General features: G+C 44.8%; 1 protein-coding gene across 1 annotated transcript; it reads right to left on the bottom strand.

Moving 5' to 3' along the window:
* Positions 1-3,927: 3,927 nt before the first annotated feature.
* On the bottom strand, positions 3,928-22,433 carry NRN1 (neuritin 1). Its single transcript, XM_039350710.1, has 3 exons — positions 21,939-22,433; positions 16,696-16,840; positions 3,928-5,632 (listed from the first exon to the last, which is right to left on the bottom strand). Exons 1-3 carry the CDS (start codon positions 21,991-21,993, stop codon positions 5,401-5,403), a joined length of 432 nt encoding a protein of 143 aa, XP_039206644.1. The 5' UTR covers positions 21,994-22,433; the 3' UTR covers positions 3,928-5,400.
* Between the last annotated feature and the right edge of the window lie 950 nt (positions 22,434-23,383).

The raw sequence follows: 23,383 nt of genomic DNA, 5'->3' as shown, positions 1-23,383 counted from the left end.
AATTCTGGGAGCTGAAGTCCACGAGTCATAAAAGAGCCAAGGTTGCCTACCCCTGGCCTACTCCCTTGGCCTGGAAATCCAGACGATAGTTTTTTTAAGGGCCTAGTTTGCTTCTTCCTTAATCTGAAATGTTGTTTTGGCCAGCCTTGGATGTGCTCCTCTCATCTTTCTCCCTAAGATACATGGTGGGCAACGCCTTTGTTTACGGAAAGGCAGGAAGCAGACGGCTTCCACCCACAAACACTCTTATTTCTTCCACCCTGCCCAATCTCATCCGCCCTCCCTCTTCTATTCATAGAAAATAAATGCAAGCTTTAAGGTCCGGATTAGGTGAGTTTATTTAACCACCCTGCAACCTTGATTTGTGGCGCTGCCGGTTCTGGTCTTTTATTATTCCTGCGGGTACTTTATTATTATTGTTGTTATTTTTTTTTCCTCTCACATTTCAAAAGGAGAGAGATGCCAGCAAGCCGAGGCTTGTCGATCCTGCAAGTCACAGAGGCCTACGAGGCAGATGGAAATAACAGCGGACTGCCGGGGAGATTTCCCGGGAGAGCAGCAGGGCGGATCCCTGGACAAGAGCCGTCCGTCGGCCTCCTGCTGTCCCAAAGGCGGCGCCCAGCCCAGGGCCCTCCGCCCTCCGCCCCAGACGGACCCAGCTAGCTTCCCACGAGGCTTCTTGCTGAGGAGGAGACGGAGCATTTTTTGTGTGCCGCCGTTTCTGTCAGATTTTCTTGTAAAAGGCAGCCAGGCACGCAGGCACAGGAGACGCGACCCTTCGGGGCAATCGCGGGCTGCTTATTACGAGAGGATGAACGAGCAAAGCTATTCATAATTCATAATTCCTGGGCGCTCGGAAATCAGGAAAAAGGAAGCCGCGGCTGCTTGGATTCAGCCAAGCAGGGAGAGTCCGGGAAAAATACCTCCCCCCCTTTTTTAACCTATTCCAACTTCCTTTTAAAATATAAAAGTTACCTCCCCCCCCCCACCAGACAGATCAGTGTTAGGTACCCCTCCTCTCCCTCTCGCTTGGCTCTCCTCCCGGGACTATTTGGGGAGGGGGCGAGATCTACTTTCCAGTCAGTGGAATCGTGCACTTTATTCCTTAGGGATCTTTAGATCGTCAGTTTAATATCCTGGACCTGGGTGACACAAGATAGCCGACCAAAAATCTTCCGTCCTGATTAACTCAGGAGGATTCGACTCTTTTTTTTTTTTTCCCGCCACATAAAGAAGCTTCGGAATGGGGGAGATGGGATGCAAGTAAATACACACACACACACACACACACACACACAAAAAAAAAAAAAAAAGCCAGCGAGGAAGCGCTTTTTAAAAAAATGTAGTTTTTTTTTTTAAAAAAACCAACCAATTCAGTTTATGAGTGCGTGGGAGATGGAGTGGGCTATTAGGATACAATCATCCTTCTCTTCAATAATAACATTTATCAGCATTAGTAGAAAACGCCTCGAAGTGCAGGGAAAATAACGAGGAGACGCCTGCATCTTAAGGGCGATCCAATCTCATCAAAGGAGACACTCCAGAGACTTCCAAAGGAGTTGGACTACAACCCCCATAACTCCAGTAGTTGGCTGCGGGAAAAGGGTGTGGATGATGGGAGGCCAAAGCATCTGGCGCGTGTTCGGTTGCCCATCCCTGGCAGGAGCGTTTGAGAAGACTCCCTTGCCAAACTCTCGTGAACCAATTATTGCTGGCACGCTTGTTAATACAACCTGATTTTAGGCACATCAGTGTAGCAGTGGAAAACTGCTCTGTAGCTTTTTTTCCAGTTCTACGATGGGCGGCCTGGCTCGGGTTTCCACCTACCCTGTGTTATAACCGCTCTGAATTTACGACAGTAAGAATAGGCGAGGGGAGGGAGGACCTTTCTCAGCAACGAATCTAATAAATGCACGTTTTGGGGAAGGAGTGGGGAATCCTAGACTTTCGGCGAGTATCGCATTTCGTTTCCAATCGAGTCCTCCCTTGTCGCCGATCACTTTTTTCTTTTTTTTAAAGCCAAGAAACCCCCGCTTGCCGTCTCCGAGGGAAAAGACAAGCCGCGAGTCCCGCAAGGCAGGCAGGCGAGGGGCGCGCAGGAGGAGAAGGTCTCCTGGAGAAGTCCGGCGCCGCCCGCGCTCCTGGCTTTGAGCAACGGCCGCGGGGGGGGGGGTTCTTGTTTTCTGCGAGCCTTCCCCAAAAGAGCGCGCAGAATCGGCCGCGTGTGCCAAGCTGGCGTCGCCTTGGCTCCATTTCCCGGGCACATTTGCGGGGCTGCGATTCAATCCGTCGGGAAAGCAGCGCCCGATTGATTTATGGCGCCTTCGCGCCTGGCTCTCGCTTACACCGGGAGCGCGCGTCGCTCCTTGGAGAGGATAGGGCGGAGGGCCACACCTGGCACACTTTGGGCGCGTGGACGCGCGTACCCACATCTGTACGTGCACCAGCTTGGAAACGAAAGCCCCCCTCCCCTCGAACGAAGAGCCAAATAAAGCCCCCCCCTCTTCCTCCCCCTTCTTATGATCCTGGTAACAACTTTGGGTGAAAGAAGAGACCGGCCCCCTCTGATTTACGCGTTGGTGCCGGCTTCTTTCTGGAGGGCGCAGAGGGCTATAAATAGGCGAGTTCAGAGCAGTTTCTGCCGCCGGATCGATACGGTATAACAGCCCACCTCCTCTCGCCCGCCGCAGCTGGAGCGGAGCTGCGTTATGAATTATAGAAGCGCTCTCCAGACCGGCTTTCCTCCCCAAGGCCGGGTAATGTTAGGTCGCCTTTCTCTCCCTTCCCCACCGCCTCGGAAATCGAGGGAGTGGAGGAAAGGGGGGGGGGGAGAAATTTAGAGAAAGGTGAAGTTGTTTGTTTATTTAGCTTCTCGCGCTTCTGCCCGTCCGGGAAGGCGAACGAAATCTCAGGACACGCGCGAGCTAAATTTAACAGGGCGAGAAACTAAAGATAGGTGTGTTGAGGTGACTCCGCCGCACGTGGATCGGAGGTTTTTTAAGGTGACTTTGTTGAACTTAAAAGGCCCTCCAGATAGGTGCGGGTTGCAATTCCCCCCCCCCCTCTCCATCACCCTGCCCGGATTCACCTAGACAGCTTCAAGGTGAGAGGGGGGTAAATGTGACAAAATACCCACGTAGTTTAAACAAATGTTTATGGTAAGCAACGAGGGGGGGGGTCTTTTTAAAATAGATCAAACGAAACGCTTGAAACTTTGTTCGAGAGTCAACCCCCCCCCCTTAAAAAAATGCTCCCTACTCCCAGCTAAAGGCAACGCACAGATAACAGAAGGCGTTCGGTGAAATTGATAAAAACTGATTTTCGAAATCGGTAGGCTAAGAACCGGGGGAGCCAAGCTTTGAACCGAAGGCAAAGGGTCCCCTTTTTGAGGCGCCATTCGTTTGAAGAAGGGGATGCGCTGTATTGTCGGTTTCTCCTTTTGTGAGAATACACTTAAATACCACTGGGCTTGCCACTGCGATCTTACATCTGGGTTGAGTTTCAGCCGGGCTCCTTCCTTCATGTGGCCACAGGATCGCAGTGCGCCACTTGGCAAGGGGACGGCCTTGTAAGAGACAAACCAAGCGAGCAGAGAAGAAGCCGTGGGAATGGCTTCTCTCCCCTCTTTTTGTTCACGTCAGTTCCTTTTGGGGGGGACAGGAAAGGGGCAAAACCGCTCTATCATCCAATAAGCGTCCAACATCCCCAAAGCTCTTTCGGGCAGGTCAGCGAAACTCTCCAGAGTTCGCTGGTTTCGAAAGTGATTCGTTCCCGCTTTCCCCAGATCGATAAATTTTACGCCATTCCCCCCCCAAAAAAGAAATCAGGCGCCCTTTAGTGGATCCTCCGATATTGCTCGTTTTCTTGAAAATTGCTGTTTTTTATACTCAGAGACAACCTCGTTTCCAGAAAATAAAAACTGCATCCTCATTTCAAACAATAATTTTATTTTATACCTTTTTTCTATACTTTGTAGCAAATCTTTTATGTTATTATTATTTTTTTGCTGCATTGCCTTTATAATAAACTTTCTTAAATTACATTTGTTTTTTTTTTCTTTTCTTTTAAAATCAAGGTTCTTTTAACATACTCCTCCCACAGAACCTTTAGGTCGTGTGTTCGCTTGTTATTGTGTTTGTAACGTTAACATATACCTTTCTTCCCCCCCCCCCTTTTTTTCCCCCTCCCCTGTGATCTGTTGGATAGCCAATAATGGTGAAACACCTACAAAAGAAGAGGGACAACTCTTAAAAAAAGAGAAGAGAAATTCAACGGGGGAAAAAAAGGCAGTGAAGACTTTGAAGGATGCTTTGACGGTTCAAGCTCAGCCTTCCGCGATACTTAGCAGCACTCCACGGGGCGCTTCTTTGAGCTAAAACCGCATTTTGGTTGGTTTTGTTTTTTTTCCACTTCTTTTTCCGCCCCCTTTTTTCCCCCTTCTTCCTCCCTCCTCCGCCACCCATCGAGGAAGGGAGTTCATGGTTCTCTGAAGTGAAATGATGGTGGAGGGGAATATCGAAAACAAATCAGTAAAACGACAAAGAGTTTCCGAGGCGAGACGATCAAACGTCGGTGAGTTCATCCCCTTAAGAAAGCCGCTCAACCCACGTGCTCCGGCTCAGGTGGCTCCATTTCCGGTTGCGCTTCCTCCCCCTTCCAGCTTTCTAGCTCAATTCAACCTGCCAAAGAGAGGCTTTCACCTTCCCCCGGAGGGGAAGAGCTGAGCTCCCCTTTCGTTCCCGTGAGTAGTGTTATTAGTAGCGTTATTTTATTACTATCGTTACTATTATTTATTATTATTATTACCTATTAACTCTTTATTAGTAATCGGTGGTGGCTGGAAGCCGTTCCTGAGATTCTTGGTGCACCCACGCACGCACGCACCCACCCACACCCACACCCGCACACGCACACACGAAAAAGAGGGCTTGAGTTGACCTTAATCTGAAGAGAGGGAACTAAAGCTGAGGTCCGAGTTTGGCTGTTTTGCTTGCTCGCCGCCGTTGGGGACCATTTGGCAAATCATCTGAACGCAAAAAAGAAATGAGAGAGAGAGAGAGAGAGAAAGAGAAAGAGCGAGCGAGCAGAGACCGAGTTGGTCGTGATGGCTTCCGTTTCTCTCTCTTTTCCCCCCCAGTCCTTCCCCAAGATGGATGTTGGGGTCACCAGCATCACGGAGACTTCACAATGGCGTTTCCCCCTGCCCCATTATTTTGGGGGAGGGGAAGCTCCCCCCCTCCACCCCAAGCCAAGGGGCAGAGATGTTTCCTCTTGTAAATCCACGTCTTGGAGAAAGAGAGAAACGGCGGAGGAGGGAAGGGTGGTGGGCTGAAGGAGGTGGGGGAGGATTCTGTGTCGTGTGGACCGCGTGCTGTTGATGCTGTTGACGTGAAGGGCCTTCTACATGGAGATGCAAGTTGCCAGCGCTGCGGAAAGAGCCACCAACAGCACCGGGGAGGCAGAGGCTAGGAGGGACGAGGCTGCTCGGTTGGTTTTGCCGCAGAGGACAAATAGGTTGCCTTCGTAGTCGAGCTTTTTGGATTTCTCTTTCAGTTTTTCCCAGACATCTGTCAGCCCTTCCTGACAATCCGTGAGGGCTGTGAGGGTGCAGGAGTGGAAGTCATCCCAGTATCTGAACAAGGAGGAAAAGACACAAGAGAAGTGTTGGTGGGAAATACTGACAAACTCCACCCCCCTTTCATCCCCTTACAATCAGTGGTGGGATTGAGCCAGTTCAGCAGAACTAGCAGCTAATTTTTTGTTGCCTAGGCCCAGAACAGACTTCCACACAGAGAACCGGTTGTTCACATATTTGAATCCCACCACTGCTTACAATAAATGAATTTGGTCAGCAATGTACACTTTTGTGCATTGCCTAATAGGGCAGCGGCCAACCATGTGAGTAAATGCTGATAGTTTGGGGTAGGGGGTGCAGATGAGGGAAGAAATCCAGGTTCAATTCCACCCTCAGCTACTAGAAGCTCATTGGGTGCCTTTTTGGCCAGTCAACCTTACTCAACCTCTCCTAAGTCACAAGGCTGCTCTCTGAAAAAATTGATGGAGAGACTGACTACCCCTTGCCTGGAGACACCTCCAGTAGAAAAAGGAATCTTTGCCCTGCAGGAAGGGACAAACTAGGGAGGGCAGGACCGGTGTGTGTGGCAGAGAGGCCTTGCCCTGGGAATTCTCTTTGATTTTCTCACCCTCAATACATTCCCCACTCCCACTCACCCTCAATGTCCATTCCCCACTCCCACTCCAGAAGTTAGCCAATGCTCCAGACCAGTGTTTCACAGCCTTGACAACCCCAAGATATGGTGGACTTCAATTCCCAGAATTCCCTAACTGGCATTGCTGGGAGTTGAAAGATTGCTGAAAGTTGAAGTCCATACATCTTGGAATTGCTAAAGTTGAAAAATTCTGTTCTTGATCGAGGACTCCTCTCACTGTTTTCCTGAAATTTTGCCAGCATTGGATCTTACTCTCTTTCCTAACCTGGACCCTCCAGAACTACAGGATGATATCTCTCGTCATCTCTGTTCATCAACCACGCTCCTTGGGGAGGGTGAAGAATGATACATCTGCAGGGCACCAGCTTGGTCCATGGTGTAATTATTCAATATGGGGGATAGAACATCAAATAATTGTTTGTAAAAATCACAGATTGCAAAGGTATGTGTTTTTTAAAACTAATTTTCCCTACACTGGCATACAAGAAGAATATCCCTTCTGAGATGTCTGCTAGGGGTGCATCTATGCATAATTGAAGAACATAATCTTTCTTACATCAAATTATAGGCCAGTCTAAGTAAGACTAAAATTGATGAGTAGTTCGTTTATATGGCATTTCTTCTAGTTGCTCAAGGGATGAACATAGTAGTAGTCTCTCCTTTGATTTTTGAGAGAACAGCCTTGTGACTTAGGAGAGGATGAGTAAGGTGGATTGGCCAAAAAGGCACCAAATGAGCTTCTAGCAGCTGAGGGTATAATTGAACCTGGATTTCTTCCCTCATCTGCACCCTTATCCCAAACCATCAGCATTTACTTAAATGGTTGGCAGCCCTATTAGGAATGCACAAAAGTGTATATTGCTGACTGAATTCATTTATTGTACTAAACCATGGCTTGTTATAACCATAGTTTTTTAATAAACTATAATACTTGAGTTCATCAAAGCTGTGCTAAGCCAACATGTTGGTTTACAAGATATGTGAACTCAGACCCTGTGTCAAGCAATGGATCACCTATTCCTGTAAATTCTACTCTGTAGTCACATATAACCTATTTACTTAATACATGAAAGTGACTAGATTAGCTCACCACACTGTGCCAAAAACAAACCATGTTATGACTTAGCACACTAGGTAAGCCCAGCCCAATTCCGATGGATGTGGGCTGGATATGATGAGTGCAATATGGTAATTTGGTGGGAATCCTAAAACATCTAGGGCAGTGGTTCTCAACCTTTTTAATGCCGCGACCCCCAACCGGTCGTAAGTCGAGGACTACTCAACCGGTCGTAAGTCGAGGACTACTCAACTGGTGCAGCATCGTTTGCAGAATGGGACTTTTGGTGGGCTCAGCAGGGCAGAGACAGCCTGGACAATTCCTATTGGCTTTTGAAAGCCAATAGAATTAGACTCTATTCAAGAGAGTCTATTCTATTGGCTTTCAAAAGCCAATAGAATAAAAGGGAGTAGCACAGCTAAGGAAAAGGGGGAAAAAAGGCTGACTGCGTTGTTTGGCGATCCCCGTGAAATGGTCGTTCGACCCCAAATGGGGTCCCGACCCACAGGTTGAGAACCACTGATCTAGGGAAAGGCTACCCTACATGTCAACAGCTTTTCTTCCCCCAAAATTTCTAACTTTCTAGTTCAGATCAAGAGTTAAGTAGCTGCTACCACTCCATTTCCAGACAGATCCTTTTATGTGAATTCAGTAAATATATTGGCTTAGAACGGGTGGGTAACCTTGGCTCTTTTATGACTCGTGGACTTCAACTCCCAGAATTCCTGAGCCAGCATGGCTCAGCTTGGAAACCTCTCCCTTTCCCCTCAGCATGGCTGGCTCAGGAATTCTGGGAGTTGAAGTCCCGAGTCATAAAAGAGTCAAGGTTGCCTACCCCTGGCTTAGAAAATGACATTCTGGTATAAGGCATTGCTGAATGGTTTTGTAGGAAGCCATGGGGATGCCTTGGAGGAACCATCCTGAAACTGCTAAAGCAACAAGTGAAGAGGTCCCATTAGCCACCTTGCCTCTTTTGACCTTCCCCTGGAGGCAATGTATGACTTCGTCCCAGGATGCCAGGCTGTGATTGCACACAGTGATAGAAAATAACTTGACACATGGCCCAACCTGTTCTCCCCCCCCCCCACTGCTGAATTAAAACAAAATTGGAAGTGCTTAGAAATGTACAGCTTATGTTGTAATAATGTTTTTCCCCTGAGCAGTGATGAAAACTGTTGAGTGGAGTGGGGAAGAGTTGTGATAACTCAGCTTTAAGAGAAATGCACTCTGCGTGCGTTCAAATACACCTTTTATTTAATGTCTTTTATACACTCTGAATTAATGGAACTAGTGACAGGGACCCTTATGAACCTGACAAAAAGGTTGTCTCAATTGTACTTCAAGTGCCAGGTAATGGTTAGGGTGCTGGAAAACTGCAGAGATCGGGTTCAAACCCACACTCAAACATTAAAGTCGCTTCCTTATTATAGACACTATATTTCAGATTAAATTGCTTCGAAATGTTTTTTACCTGATCAGTTTCCCACCTGCATCTATGTGGACAGGGATCAGTCTGTTGGGCAAACTAGAAGAATTATGCCTACTCTATTTAAGAAAATCATGGGAAAATGTATACAAACGCTGCCATTGTGAAGATTTAGGAAACATTTAACTTTTCTTAAAGGAAAGAGGGTACATATTTGAAGATATAATTTTTTTTTTACTGCTCTACAGATGTTGATGCTATCACTTGATCCTAAGAACAGGTGCTTAAGAGCTGAACTCTGGCTCAAAAATTTAATTAGCTTTTCACATATTTTAGATTTTGTTGCAAGAGTGTCCAATCTTGGCAACTTTTAAGATTTGTGGACTTCATCTGGTTGGGGAATTCTGGGGGTTGAAGTTCACAAATCTTAAAAAGTTGCCAAGGTTGGCTGCCCCTGCTTGGATGGCTCAATTTATCATCTGACATGCCTACATAATGTAGGATCATGACTTTCATATATTTATTTTCCTAATGCAGTTGTGTTACCGCTTTCTATTGGTTTAACCTTTATTGATTTAGCTTTTTTTAATCTGTGCAGAAAATTACATTATCAATTAGATTAGAAATATAATAAAATTATAAATGAAGGCTGCCAGTTCCAAGGAGAATCTGTGAGCTTTAAAGTACATTTTTAAAGAGGAAAGGTATTTAAATGGACTTTGGAATATGCAGATCACCCTCAACTCACCACCACAGTTGAACTGGACCCAAAATTTCCATTGCCAAGGAAGACAGTTGTTAAGTGAGCTTTACCCCATTTTATGACCTTTCTTGCCTCAGTTGTTCAGTTAGTATCACAGTTGTTAAGTAAATCTGCCTATCCCATTGACTTTGCTTGTCAGAAAGTCGCAAAAGGTGATCATATATCTTGGGACACAGCAACCATCATTAATATGAACCAGTTGCCAAACATCTTAATTTTGGTCACATGACCATGGGATGTGTGTGTGTGTGTGTGCTGCAATGGTAGTGACAAAAGATCATAAGTCATTTTTTCACTGCTGTTGTAACTTCAAACAGTCACTACCACTAAGTGAATGGTTGTAAGTCAAGGACTACCTGAAATTAAAGCTTGAAAGTAGAAATTTGCTTAATTAAAAGTTAGCCTCTTAAAAAAAATAAATCTGTATATTTATGCAAATTGCACCAAATGCACCAGATTCCTCAAACAATTCCTTGTAGAAAAAAACCTGGGAAAAATGAAAGGAATGCAGCAGATGGGGGGGGGGAGTATACAGATTAAAAAGGTCACAAAAATAGGTTTTCCCCCCACCTCAAATGAACAGCTCTCTCAAACACTTTCAGGGGAAAAGTGATACAAATATATGCAATCCTTTCAAACATGCATAGGAATAAATAACAAGGGGCTTCTTCTAAAGTGAAAAACAGTGCCATCCTAAAGTAATTCATACCACAAAATTGTAAGGGCATATTAAAACAAAATTAGGTGAGGTGGAATGACACTAAATCAGGTAAAGCCATTCAGGTGGCACTTCCACAATCAGACACAACCCTGTTAAAAGTAATAGTTATAGACCAGGGATGGCGAACCTTTTAGAGACCAAGTGCCCAAACTGCAAGCCAAAACCCACTTATTTATCGCCAGGTGCCAGGTGGGTGTGGCCCACTGGGTGGGTGTGGCTATAGTCATGGCAGATTGGGTGGGTGTGGCCAAGGTGGGCGTGGTCCCCTCAATGTTGCTCGTGGGGAGGGATGCTTGGGGCTGGGCAACGTTGTGGGAGATCCAGGGGGTCCCTGGCAGGTGGGGTGGTGGGCAGGAGGCTCCTCCTGTGGGGTGAGGCAAGGCAAGGCAAGGCAGGGTGGGGGTGCCATTGTTGCAGGGCAAGGCGAGCCAGGGGCCGAGGCGGCTGCTGCCTGACACCATCGGTTCCTGCACACAGAGGCCAGCAAGTGCATGGGGGCCACAGTGTCTGTCAGCAGCCATAGCCTACTGGCCCCTCTGGGACTCTACAGCCCACCGCCAGCAGTTCAGAGAAGCCGCCTCTGAGCTGGATGGCCAGCTGACAGCTGAGGAGGCAATGCAGTGGGTCGTGCCCGGGAAAAGGAGAGCATGTGAGGCCAGGAGGGATGCGACGGGGGGGAGGGAGGGAAACCACCCATGCTGGGATGCATCTGGCCACGTGGGACTTCAGCAAGTTAGCGGACAGCTGATTGAAGAGGGACGGTTGCCATCTCTGGGGCATGGCACATGTGCCCACAGAGAGGGCTCCAATTGCCACCTCTGGCACGCGTGCCATTGGTTCGCCACCAGTGTTATAGACTGTCCTAAACTTTCAGTTCCGTTGTCTAGCCAGTACTGGTTGCACAACATACATGGAAAATGGAGGTCAATTTTTTGAAAACAATCAGGAGTAAAGGCAGTATTTGGAAACATTCTGCTATTTAATATATAATATCATTATATATCTTCTGGTGAGAAATACATTATAAGACTCATTTAGACATATTTGTAAGAATCTAAGCAAGGCTAGACAAATTCATGTACCTGGGTCACCAAAGGCCATTAAAAGAAATGATTGGCATTATTATCTAGTTGTTCACTGCAGCTGTTTTTTTTAATAGTAATTTTACTAAGACTTGCAGTTAAAGAAATAAAAACCAATTCAAACTTTAAAAAGAATAAAAAGAAAAACAAAGTCCAGAAGAGAAAAAAATAGAAAAGGAAAAAATAAGACTATAGAAAAGAAAAGAAATATATAAAGAAATGACTTCTCTCTTCATCACAAGTATAACCAATTTTATCACCTTCTCATAAAATACAAGACATGATCTCAAGAAGATATCCCATTGCTTATCTGTAAACAAATTCTTACACCTCATTCAGTCCTGATCAGCAAAATCCATTAAGAGTTAAGATATAACATACCTATTTTAACCTTGATCAAATAAACCAATTGCTTATTCCTTTTTACCTTTAACCTTTAGTTATTTCAACTAATGTCCTAGAACTTGATTTCTTTGTTCCTTCTCATAAAATTCTTCAAAGCTTTAACAAGCTTCTTTTGTAAATCCAATATAGGAAAGTTTTCCAGGTCAGTCTTTTGCTTTGTTATTTGTATATCCCTTTTAATTATTAAGACATCCAGTTTCATTTGTATGTCCAGTGTTGCATCTTTTCATTCTTGTAGTGTCTCATTTTTAAATCCACTTTCAGATCAGTCTTATTCAGTATAACTTGATTCTCTTCCATAATATCTTTTAAACACAGTCTTTCTAGAGAAACAAATCATTTTAAAAATAATTTCTGGGTCCATTGTTCACAAATGTCCTTTAATATGTCCAATGTTAAAATATTTTGCTCCATTATATATTTGTAAGTCAAATTTAATTGTTCTTCTAAAAATTGTAATTTTTAGTTCCTTCTGGTTTAGTTCCTTCTAGTGTCCAACCTTCCAAGTCTCATTCTATCATTTTTTAAAAAAGAGAATTCAAAACAAAAGCATTTTCCAATGTTAATTCCAAAATTGTATTTAAAATCCATCTGCAACCTTAATCCAGTCATAACTTTCCAAAATCAAAGATCTAATCTCTGTTTTGTTTATTCCAAGAAAAAAATGTTTAACATCTCTACACTTCTATTTCAAACTTCTTTTGCTAAAAATTGAAAAAAGTCACCCGATGCTGTAAAATATATCACTCCAAAGGTTCCTAAAAGCTGAAAAGTAGTTAACAAGCAATTTCTGAAAATGATTAGAAAAGTAGTGAACCCAGTGTCCTTTTGACTGAGCTGACCATGGTTCAAGCAAAAAAAAAAAAAAGTTGTTCCCTCATTACCCAGAGTTTTAAACTTGCTAGAGATCACTATCATGCAGTCTCATGAGAAATAACTGTACGGAGCACTTGTGGGCAATCTGAAGTTCTCTCCTTGTTCAGAGAGGAATTACAAAGAGCCAGTTTAATTGCTGGTTCTTCATTTCACTATAGTTCTTGGCTTCACTTTTAGCAGAGCCATCTTCAGTTCATAGATAGCAGTGGTGCTATCTATCCTGCCTCTCTTGGTTATTTCTTCACTCAGCTGCACTATGGTGGTTTCTTCCATTTTAATGGAACATGCCATTTGAATAGTGAGCCTAAGTACACTTAGTTGGAAGCCAGTGTTAAGCCAGAGAGATTTACTTCCAAGTGTGGGTCTTTAGGATCAAGAAGCTGCCAAATGAAACAGCTGCAGGGACTGGAAGCTCTACTCTTCTGCCTGTAATTTGGTGTGGAATATCTTTGGCTGCTTATAAGTTGGCCTGCTGCAGCAGAAAACTTATCATTTTAGGGCCTTCATTTTAGTTCCCTTGATGATGCATGGTTATGAGAATTTAACCAGGCTGTCGCATTTCTTTTAGGACTATTAAATTTTATGTCTCACTGAATGTTGTTGTGAAAGATGTCATCTGTTTTAACTGATGAATGTCTCTTGTGTACAAAAGCAAAATGTAGACTTTGCAAGGCATGTGAATGGCAGAGCATCTTATATGAAAATCAGTTCATGAGTCTGAGTTTGAGATCACCACGAATGAGTCCTGAAATATGCTTTCAGTTCTAAAAGTGGTATCTGGGAAGCTAGATGTGACCTTCAATTATTTGGGTGTCTGAACCTGTACCTATTCTGCAAAGAGAATTCAAATGAATTGGCAAACTAAAACCTTAACGCTGGAAAAAGCTGGTGGTTCTCACTATTTTTGCCTTTTATGACTTTCCCTCCCCTCATTTCCCATACCCACTGCCTAAAATGAACCCTTCGCCTAATGAAAGAACCAGCATTATGTTAACAATATTGCAAATGTGTCCTTGAGCACATGCAGAATGGTCTCCTGATCTTTAAACATATGAGGTGGTCTGAGGTCTTCAAAGCTCATTGGTGCATCACTGTGGATAACGGAAGCTCTTTCCACTGACTGCTATTCGATTTTGCAACTCCCAGGCTAACTATGAATCAGTTCCAGACTTCTAAGCAATTCCAAGAATTCAGTAATAACACTGACAGCAACACAATATTAATACTAAAGCATGCACACTGCCCAGTATGCAATTGTATCCGTAACAGCCGTTTTGTTCTCTTTCCCCTCTTCCAAATAATAACGAAACCACAGAAATACATTATGTTAATAACAGGAATAAAAGTACACCCGCCCAAATGTTAACTCGCCCCTTGGTCACGAGAGACACGTGGTCTCGATTGCTCAGGACTTCTGGTGGCTTGCAATAGACTCGTGGCGGGGGGGGGGCTTGCAGCACCTCGTAATTTACGAGCCCTCGGAACTGTTGGTGGAGTGTCCAGCGCTGGTTGCCGTTTGTAATAAATAATGAGGCCCGCAGACGGCGAGAAGGCCTTGAAAGGGCGTCGCTCCTGGTGTATTTTCTGCCGTAATTGCGTCTCCCGAAGGCAAACTAAATCTTCCCTGAGCTGCTGTCGCCCCGCGCGCCAGCGAGAAAGATCAGAAGAAGGGAACCGAGGGGGAGGGGGAGGGGCGGCCTGGCGGAATGCGCCTGGTTCTAATTGCGGAATGTAGGGCAAAGCTTCCGTTCCGCCCCCGCCTCCTCCGCCCCGCCCCTGAGCCTGAGCCTGCCTGGCGTCGCTTGTGGCTCTCCCGCGGTTCTTTCAGCAGAATCCCAAGCAGACGTTTCTCCTCTAGGGAAGGGCGGCGGGAGTTTTCCAATCTCGCGGGGGAGGGGTCAATCGGACCTCTGTCGACGCAGGGTCTGCTTTGTGTGTTATGATTACGGCAGTCAGGGGGTGGTTGCTGGCCTCTAGTAAGGCTTTCGCGAGTCTTCCTCCCTCACACTTTCTTCCTTTCCTCCTTTCCTCGTTCGCAGCCTTTCTCAACCACCAGGCCGTGTTGCTTGCTGCCCGGGGCGTTGTCTCTCTTTCGCAAGCGAGGAAAACGGAAGGAGATGCATTTCCGAGCTTTTTTTTTTCTCTCCCCTTCCCCCCCAGGGGCTGGGAAAGGAGAATGTCAACCATTTCGATTTAGCATTTCAATGCCGCTGAACGCACCCCTTCCGCAGCAAGATATTGCCGTTTAATGTAACTCGCTTCTAAATACCGAGATCGAAATAGGTTTGGCTTCCATGAAAGTGGACGGAACCTGGAAGCGTGGGGAAGATTTTCAGCAGCCGATTCCACAGTAAAGCTTGATTCGAGCTAAACGGTTCTTTTCGCCCTTTCCCTCTTCAGATACGACTCACTAAAAGCGGGATGCAATTTGGTCAACGCGCCATTTCCCCAATCTCTTTACCTAGAAAATTGCTCCAGTGCACCCAACATAATTTATTTCCAATCAAGTCAGTGTTCATTACTGATGTGAAGCTCACAAACCAAAGAGACTTGAGCAACTGTCTTAAAAAACAACAACAACCCACATACACGTAGGCTAATATGCTCAGAGGTAAGACTCAATGAGTCCAATCAGTTGCATTTAATCCCCATTAAATCTCTTTTAAGATTGAAGTTTTAGTGCTGGAAGTAAATTATTTGCAGTGTGCTCCAAGGTCAGTACCAGGATGTGTCAGAAATAAGTCCAGCTGAAATTGGATGGAATGACTTCCAAAAACACATGAAGATCTGGCAGCATACTGAATTTCCATTTAAATATTGGATTGAGTTAATGTATTTATACAAGATTGAATCGGATTATTTCAAGCTAGCCTGTTTCCAAATTTAGAACTGCAACCTTCGAAATCTGCAAAGCACAAGCAGCAGTTCTGCTCATTACTCCATGAGTCAGTTTCTGACTTTAGATGGGACACAAAAGGTGGCTTCTCCCATTTCTTTAGGGAAACTGACCATTTTAGCAGCTTCACCAGAGATAAAAGAGCTTGAAAGTGGCTTGTGATTTTCAGAATTGCATCATAACATGCCACCATAAGACAAAATAATTTATGGCTGCATTTTTAAATAGCCATTATGATGTCTTGAAAGAAGTGTGGAAGGAAGGAAAAACCTGCATTGGAATCCACATTCTGTGTTATAGTAACTCTTTAATATGGGAGGAAAACATCAGCATAACTACTTCGATTAATATTATATGTCAAATTAGAATACACTGCCCAGAAAAAAAACATCTAGAAATAGAATAAAATATGTTACTATTATACTGCGATGTTGCTTAACAAAAAAATGGTTGGCATTTAAGACGCATTCTTTCACTAATTCTGGGTAAATATTCTTTCCTACTCCATTCCAAAAATTATTTAGAAAGAGGTTAACTTATATAGCATTAACTTATGGGCAAAGTAGGCAGAAAACGTATCGAGAAAACGGAGTCAGGGAACCCAGGGGCTGTTAAGTGCTTTGTCTCAAGCATGCATGTTTTGGTGGAAGTAACACCTGGTCATCAATAGTATACAGCTGGCTATGTTTTTTTAAAAAATGTTGAGAAAAAATGAAATGGAGAAAAGAAGAAAAGAATTACTGCAGCAGAAATCTCTGATAATTTGGGGCCCAGTTAATTGTAATTAAATCTGTTAAAATATCTTTAATTTTATTAACAGGAAGTGAACTGCCCAGAAAATAATGTGTATTTGAAAATAAATTCCCCTGAAATCTGGCAGATTTTATTTCCATTAATCTGTGCTTAGCTGGGGTGGGTGGCTGGGTAGTTTCAAACAACTGCAAGATTACATCAAACAGATTTGTCTGCTTATTATGGTTATTCTTGATGGGCAAGAATGGGCAAGAAACCCTGTCTCCTGATGATTAGGTGTATAAACCTATATGAAACAACTGTTTTAGCAAGCTAATTACCTTCCTTTTGCTTATACCTAACTACAACAGCAAATGACTTACAAAGAAAAATATGGATAATTATATAAGTATAATTTTTTTACAATAATCATTGTAGAGCAATCATATTATAGATAAATACACATACACAAACCAGAAACAACTGTAAGAGCATAATGGAACCTACCGGCAGATTGTTTCGAGATTTTTCTTGTCATCCAGGTCTTGCGGATAGTTGGCAATGTTTTGGCCCATCTTGACCACACAATCCGAGAAGCCCTTAAAGACTGCATCACACTTGCTTGCTTCTTTGACTGCCTGCACCAGGTATGCTGGAGAACAGATCAGCACCATATCAGCTGGACAGCTCCCAACAAGATAGCAGCATGCTATACCCACCCCTAGTTTGATTCCAGAAAACCCCACCATTAAGTGCACCTTCCTTTCACCTTCACACAGCTGCCCCAAAGCTACAATAGGAGCAGGATCTGCTCTTCTAGTAACTCTCTTCATCTAAAACCACCAACACCCTTTTACATGAAATTGGATAAGCTGCATTTGAAACGAAACAGAATAGATCTGAAGCACAGCTAGATCAAACTCTGTATTTAGCTCTTCCTTAAGTGACTCTCAAATAGCTTAATACATAAAGCTATCATTGCAACAGCAGCAGCAACAATTATTTTGGGTTATCTGACCGTTATTTATCTTAGAATCCATTTTGAATTATTTTGAAAAGGTGTTCCTAGAACTTTTTTTAATTTTATTTTCTGAATAATATTACAGTAACATTAGCAAAGAGCTGTATTGATTCCTGAACAGAGACAAATGGCTGGAATGAACTTTAAAGCCAGCCACATTGTTGAGATTGCTAAAACTGCCAGCCACATTGTTGAGATTGCTAAAACTGTCTCTTAAGTAGGTTTCAATAATCTACAGAGCAGAAGGAACATTACTAAGATAATTTCAAAACCAGGAAGTGTATATACATTTGTCTATAGAGGATGATGAACGTATCATGGAAGTCATCAAATGTAGACAGACGTTGAAGTATTGTTTTTTATCATTTCTTTCTGCAATCAAATCTCCTGCCTGCCTTCTCTGCTCCCTCCATGTTGCTCCATGAGTAGTTTGGTAGTTGGAAATGGGGAGGGGGGATGTACATGTTTCTATCTGTTTACAAAAGTGAGGTAACACGTGTAATACAAAGTGCTCCTATGCAAATGATACTTCTAAGTGGATTGTAAGTATAAAGGAATATAAACAGTGGCTGACATATTGGATGCATGCTCAGTCCTTGTTTTCTGGTCACTCCTCCACCGCTTTCCTGATTCTCTCATTCAGGTTGAGACAAAAATATATTTTGGGGTCTCCCTCTCATTTACTCTCTACACCAGTGTTTCTCAACCTTGACAATTTTAAGGCATGTGGACTTCAACTTCCAGAATTCCACAGCCAGCATTGCTGGCTGTGGAATTCTGGGAGTTGAAGTCCACATGCCTTAAAATTGTCAAGGTCGAGAAACACTGCTCTATACCATTCGCCTTTGTTGAGTTTCTCTACCAACCCAACCTTGCCTCTTCTGCTGTCCCTACCCACCACACACATCATTGGTGCTAATTCCCCGCTATTCATCTTCTGCCTCTCACAAGGAGCCTTTAAGTCTCATTGCAAGATCTTCAGGGAAGCTGAAACAAGGGCACCCTTTTCTGAGAAGGTGATAATGTGACGTCCTTTCTCGGGTGCAGCCCATATCAAAGTCATGCTCTTGTTCACTGGCATGATTTTGTTAGCATGTAAGATCTCTCCCCCAAAGATTAGGGTAGTCCTTCCCACCTGGTATTCTTCAGATCTGTTTGACTACACCACTCACGCTCAGCCAGAATGGTAGGAGTCCTGTGTATCTGAAGAGCACCAGACTGGAAACAGTACATTATCTTCAACCCATGGAACTTGATTGCAAAATCAGATTTGATCACAATGGATCTGAAATGCACCGGTGGTTTAAAAAAAAAAAAGTCTCTCCCGGTGGGATGTGCATGTGTGAATGAGAGGTAGTTTGGTCATTGTTGCTCTATGTTGGTAACTTGATTACATTGCACAAACATCAATCCAGCCCAATTTCTCTGCTTTTGTGAGAGCAGGTGAATGGCTACAGAGCAACATACGGGCAATTTATCCCTATCAATCCTGCAGCAAATGAAAAGGAATTAGTGACTTCTTGGTTTTAAGAGTGATCGCTGGCTTGATCCTGAGCAAACCATTAGCTATCCACGTCCATATGCTTCAGCGTTCTGCAGCAATCTGAAAGCCCCTTCCAGCCCCGGGAAGGCAAGCGAAGGATGGGAATTTGCAATCGGGAGAAGGGATTTTTTCCACCCTAGAGATTTTCGTACTAATCCTTGGGGAATACGGTGTGTGCGTATATTTAAAGTGGATAAGTAAAATATAGCCTCGTTATTACCAAACCCCAGCACTGCTAGAGCTTGTCTCATCCCCACCGGATTATATCGTTAACCCAATTTAGTAACCACCTCCCTCTTTTTTTGAACTCACTCCCCCGCATCTCAAAACACTGCTAGACTGCAGACGTTGGCTGCCATACCGAACCTATAACCAGTAACGTTCACAGGAGACCAGTCCAACAATAAACCCTTCCTTCCTTCCTCCCTCCCTTCCTTCCTTCCTTCCTTCCCTCCTTCCTGGCTGAGGCCTGGGCAAAGCTCCTCTGGATCGTGTCTTCTTCCCACTTACAGACGGGTACAAAGGGAGCGCTGGATGGGGGGGGGAAGGGCTAGGGATCTGAATCTCTCTATTCCCACCTGTTCAGCTGGCTAGGTTGAGGTTGCCGTCGCCTGGACGGAAAGGGGCTACAACCTTGGAGGTTCCAAATACAGTCGTGCCTGAAATGGACACATTTTTTGGGGGGGGGGGAAGAATCTCACCAGGGATTTCAGTAACATCTGCCAGAAAGATTTTTTTTTTTTTTTTTGCTTTTTTGATAAACAGGCGGCCCACTTGCACGGTGAAAGAAGAAACCAACAAAGCCTCGGTCACAACTGCAAGCACGCGTACGCCCCAATGCGGGATTCGATTCTCCTTTTTTTTTTTTTTTTTATGGAGGTGTTAAGCCCTGGCAACTGGGGAGAGCGAGGTGGATGGGTATCTATAGGTATCTAGCCGTCGCGTTGCTCCGCCGCGTGTTTTCACATCCGCAGTCTCTCTTCTCCTCTCTCTCCTACCTTTGCTTTTAACAACCTTGTTTTCTCGGAAAGGTCAACCGTTCGGGATTCATTCCAGACATCCTGGTGCAAGGGAGTCCAGGCCAAAAACCAAAACCCCTCTTTCGTTGTTGTTTTTACCCAAAGCAACTCTCTCGGACCCGTAATTCTGCCACGAGGCTAGAATCAACCGCATCCAGGTGGGTAAAAAAAAAATAAAATAAATGCGCAGCAGGGGGGAAAGTTTATTATCCAATACTTCCACAAAGGCTGGAAGTACAACACAAACCAAAATGAAAAGATAGTAAGGGCGCCGTAGCGCACGCGCATTGCACAAACCAAGTCGCCCTTCCGCTGCCTGTTTTCCTTAACATTTTGTGCGCCTCCAGTTTGAGCCTTTCCCAAAACCTCTACGTGGGGAGGATACTTGCAGGCAAACGCTAAAAAGAACAAACGAAGCCCCTTCCTTTCCAGGCTGGCTCGTGACACTACCGCATCTTTCCCGGCCCAGAGGTAGGAAAGGGAGGACAGCAACGCCTATTTCTCGGGATAGAAACGCGCCAATTTCTTCTACAGAAACGGAATTCCAACAGTTAAAACACCGCCGGGCGAAGCTGCGGAAAGAGGACAAGAAGGGGCGATCCTAAAGCCTTAACAAGAAAACACCCAACAAGATTTGGGGCGGAATTGCAAAATGCCTTCCGTTCTTTTCTTATTTCCACGAGAAAAGTCAACCCGTTTCCCGGCCATTATTTTATTATTCTTTTCGGAAAGCACGAAACGTCTACAGGAAGGGTCTCCCCTCCCTCTCTCTCTCTCTCTCTCTCTCTCTCTCTCTCTCTCTCTCTCTCTCTCTCTCTCTCTTTCTCTCTTCTCCCCCACGCTTCTGTTCCCAAAACGCTGCAGAGATTGTCTGCACAGAGAAAAGCCGCCGAGAGAAATAAACCCGAGACCACCAGATTTGGGACAGGAAAACTCCGGGGAGGAGGTGGGGGAGCGAGATATATTCTAAAAGGAGTGCGTGCGGACGTGTTTGTGCTTTGCAGGTCCTTTAAATCAAGCATCCTTGACAAAACGTGGAAGGGCATGCTTTTTCTGTTAAGCTGCCAACCGCAGCGGCTTTTTTTTTTTTTGCCGATCACCCCCCCCCCCCGCCTCACAACGCGCATCTCCTCTAAACAAGCCTCGGTGCAGATGTGAAAGTGGCCCTAACTTCCAAGCGCCTCTAACAACTGCAAAGCCAGGCTTTCAGGGACAAAAATCAGGAATATTTTAAGCTCCCCTTCACTAATCTAGAGAGAAGCGCGCTCGTTTTAACACACACACACACACACACACACACACACACACACACACACACACAGGGAGAGAGAGAGAGAGAGAGAGAGAAGGATCAAAACCTACTCCCTAATAGAATTCCCGCCGAAATGTCTATTTTTGAGCAAGACTTTTCACGACAGCCGCAAGGAAGATGTCTGAAACTCGGTTTGATTCCCTTTCGATTTCTTCCCTTCGATCTTCCCTCCCCTCCACGTTTTTAACACAGCACAAAAAAATGCATCTCCAGCACCCTTTGACAGAACACCACACCTGGGACAGGAACTTTGAACTGGCACTATTTGTTCGCAAAGCAACATCCGTAATAATTGAGACACATTATTTGCGCCCTCTCTTTCTCATATCTCGGAGGGGAAGAGGTGAGAAAATTTAGCTTCGGACAAATAGGATGAATGCGTTCTGCCGTGATGCAATCTTACACACACACACACACACACATACACACACAGGCACGAGGGGTTGGAGGGGGGAGAGCAGCAAGATAAAACCATCCCGTTAAGAAATGCGACCGTGTGGGGGGGGGGAAGGGGAGAGATGAGAGAGAACATACACACCTATGATACCTCAAATAAACAGGCAAATATAGATAAAAAGCAGCCAAAAATGTTCTCAGCACATTATATCATATAACTGTATAACAAAAACGCTCACATTATCAGAGTCTTGTTAATGTAGATATTACGAGTTAGTGCGGGGCATTTGTTTGGCATAAGAAGAACAAGAAGAAAAGAAAAGAAAAGAAAAGAAGAAAAAAAGAAAAAGAAAAGGTAGGTAGGTAGGTAGGTAGGTAGATAGATAGGTAGATAGAAAAAAATAGAGAGAAGGAAGACACTTTAAAAACCCCAGCTATGTTCACCATGAATCCACTTACCTAGCTGCACAGCAAGGAACAGAGAAATGTATCTGCCGTTCAACTTAAGTCCCATCCTATATTTAGTACAACCATTTGCGACTGCAGATCGTCTTTCTTTCTTTCTTTCTTTCTTTCTTTCTTTCTTTCTTTCTTTCTTTCTTTCTTTCTTTCTTTCTTTCTTTCTTTCTTCTCTTTTCTTAAAGTGGGACTTGGGAAAATACGGGGGGCTTCTGTACGCCAGGCATTGCCAACAAGTTCCCTCAGCAGCCCTGAGACTTTTTTTGCACACACTAAACTGGACGGAAGGCTGAAGAGGAAGCAAGAGAGAGAGAGAGAGAGAGAGAGAGAAAGAGAAAAAGGGGGGCAGAAACAGAAAGAGGGAGAGAGAGGGAAGGAAGAGCAGGGAATGGTTCACTCCATTAGGAGGGGGCGGAGGAAGTATAGCCTCACGCCCACAGCCAACCCTGACGTGGGGGATGACACTGAGTGATTTCTTTTTTCTTAATGTGCACCTTGGAAGAGAGAAACGCCATTTATAGGCATCGCGAACTGGATTTAGCCTACTCTTTCTCCTCCACCATTCATCGGGGGAAAAGCCATTCTCCCCGCCCTCTCTCCCCCCCCCCTTCTTAGCCGCCAGGGTGAATGGCCTCTCTGAGCGGGCCGTGGCGAGTCAAGGAACGGCAACTGACTGCTTGCCCCCTTGGCCAAGCGCTGGCCAGCCCGCCTGCCATCTTCCCCAGCGTGGTGCCACCTTCTTCATGCCCAGGAGTCAGGCAAGACTTCAGCCAGACCTGCAGGGGGCGCACCTTCTCGCTCAAGGCGGCGTCCACTGTCCTTGTCCCGCAGGTGCTGGTGGAGCTGAGCGTCTTGCTCCCAAAACGCAAACAAGTTCTTTTGTCTGAATTATGTTTTAGGACTTGTAGCTAATAATCATAATACGCCGATACATCTCGACGTCCTAGGCTCTTGGGAGGAACTCCATGCGTATGAAGGCCAACGCCAGCTAAAGAACTGGCAGCTGCGATTTCACACTGTTGTGTATAGAATAGTAATAATAATAATGGTGTCGCTTTACCTTAATAATTCTTAGGTCCTCGGTTAGGACTTGAATTATTAAGTTTCCATCAGTGTTAGACTTTGAATTTAGTTGTAGGGGAATCACATAATAACGCCTCTCCAGTGCTTCAGCTGATGTATTTGAACACATGGGCCCTTTTTTTCCCTCCGAAAGGCTGCCTGTGCCGCCGCCGCCCCGTTATATAACGCAGCGCATCCACCAGCGGCTGGTGCAGACGCAGAATTGTTGCAATCAATCCCGCAGGCAAGTTCATGGAAGTCCCTTAGAATTCCAGAGACTTACTATAGCTCTGTAGACTTGTAAATGCACACAGAATCGAAAAGAACGGCCTGTAACTCGCATACTAAGAGCGTTTAAAAGGGGCTTCCCCACGCACAATGTT

Source organism: Crotalus tigris, unplaced genomic scaffold (assembly GCF_016545835.1).
Source record: "Crotalus tigris isolate CLP2741 ecotype Arizona unplaced genomic scaffold, ASM1654583v1 scf7180000017567.3851432, whole genome shotgun sequence".
In the NCBI taxonomy this organism is placed as follows: Eukaryota; Metazoa; Chordata; class Lepidosauria; order Squamata; family Viperidae; genus Crotalus; species Crotalus tigris.
The sequence above is the reverse complement of the archived record's forward strand: the minus strand, read 5'-3'. Positions and strand labels throughout refer to the sequence as shown.

What these genes read in the sequence shown, in the direction of transcription:
- NRN1 (XM_039350710.1), bottom strand. Translation starts at nt 21,993, where the DNA reads ATGGGACTTAAGTTGAACGGCAGATACATTTCTCTGTTCCTTGCTGTG. An exon ending in GTTCCTTGCTGTGCAGCTAG is followed by an intron (nt 16,841 to 21,938) that starts GTAAGTGGATTC and finishes TCTGTTCTCCAG; the next exon opens with CATACCTGGTGCAGGCAGTC. An exon ending in AATCTCGAAACAATCTGCCG is followed by an intron (nt 5,633 to 16,695) that starts GTAGGTTCCATT and finishes CTCCTTGTTCAG; the next exon opens with ATACTGGGATGACTTCCACT.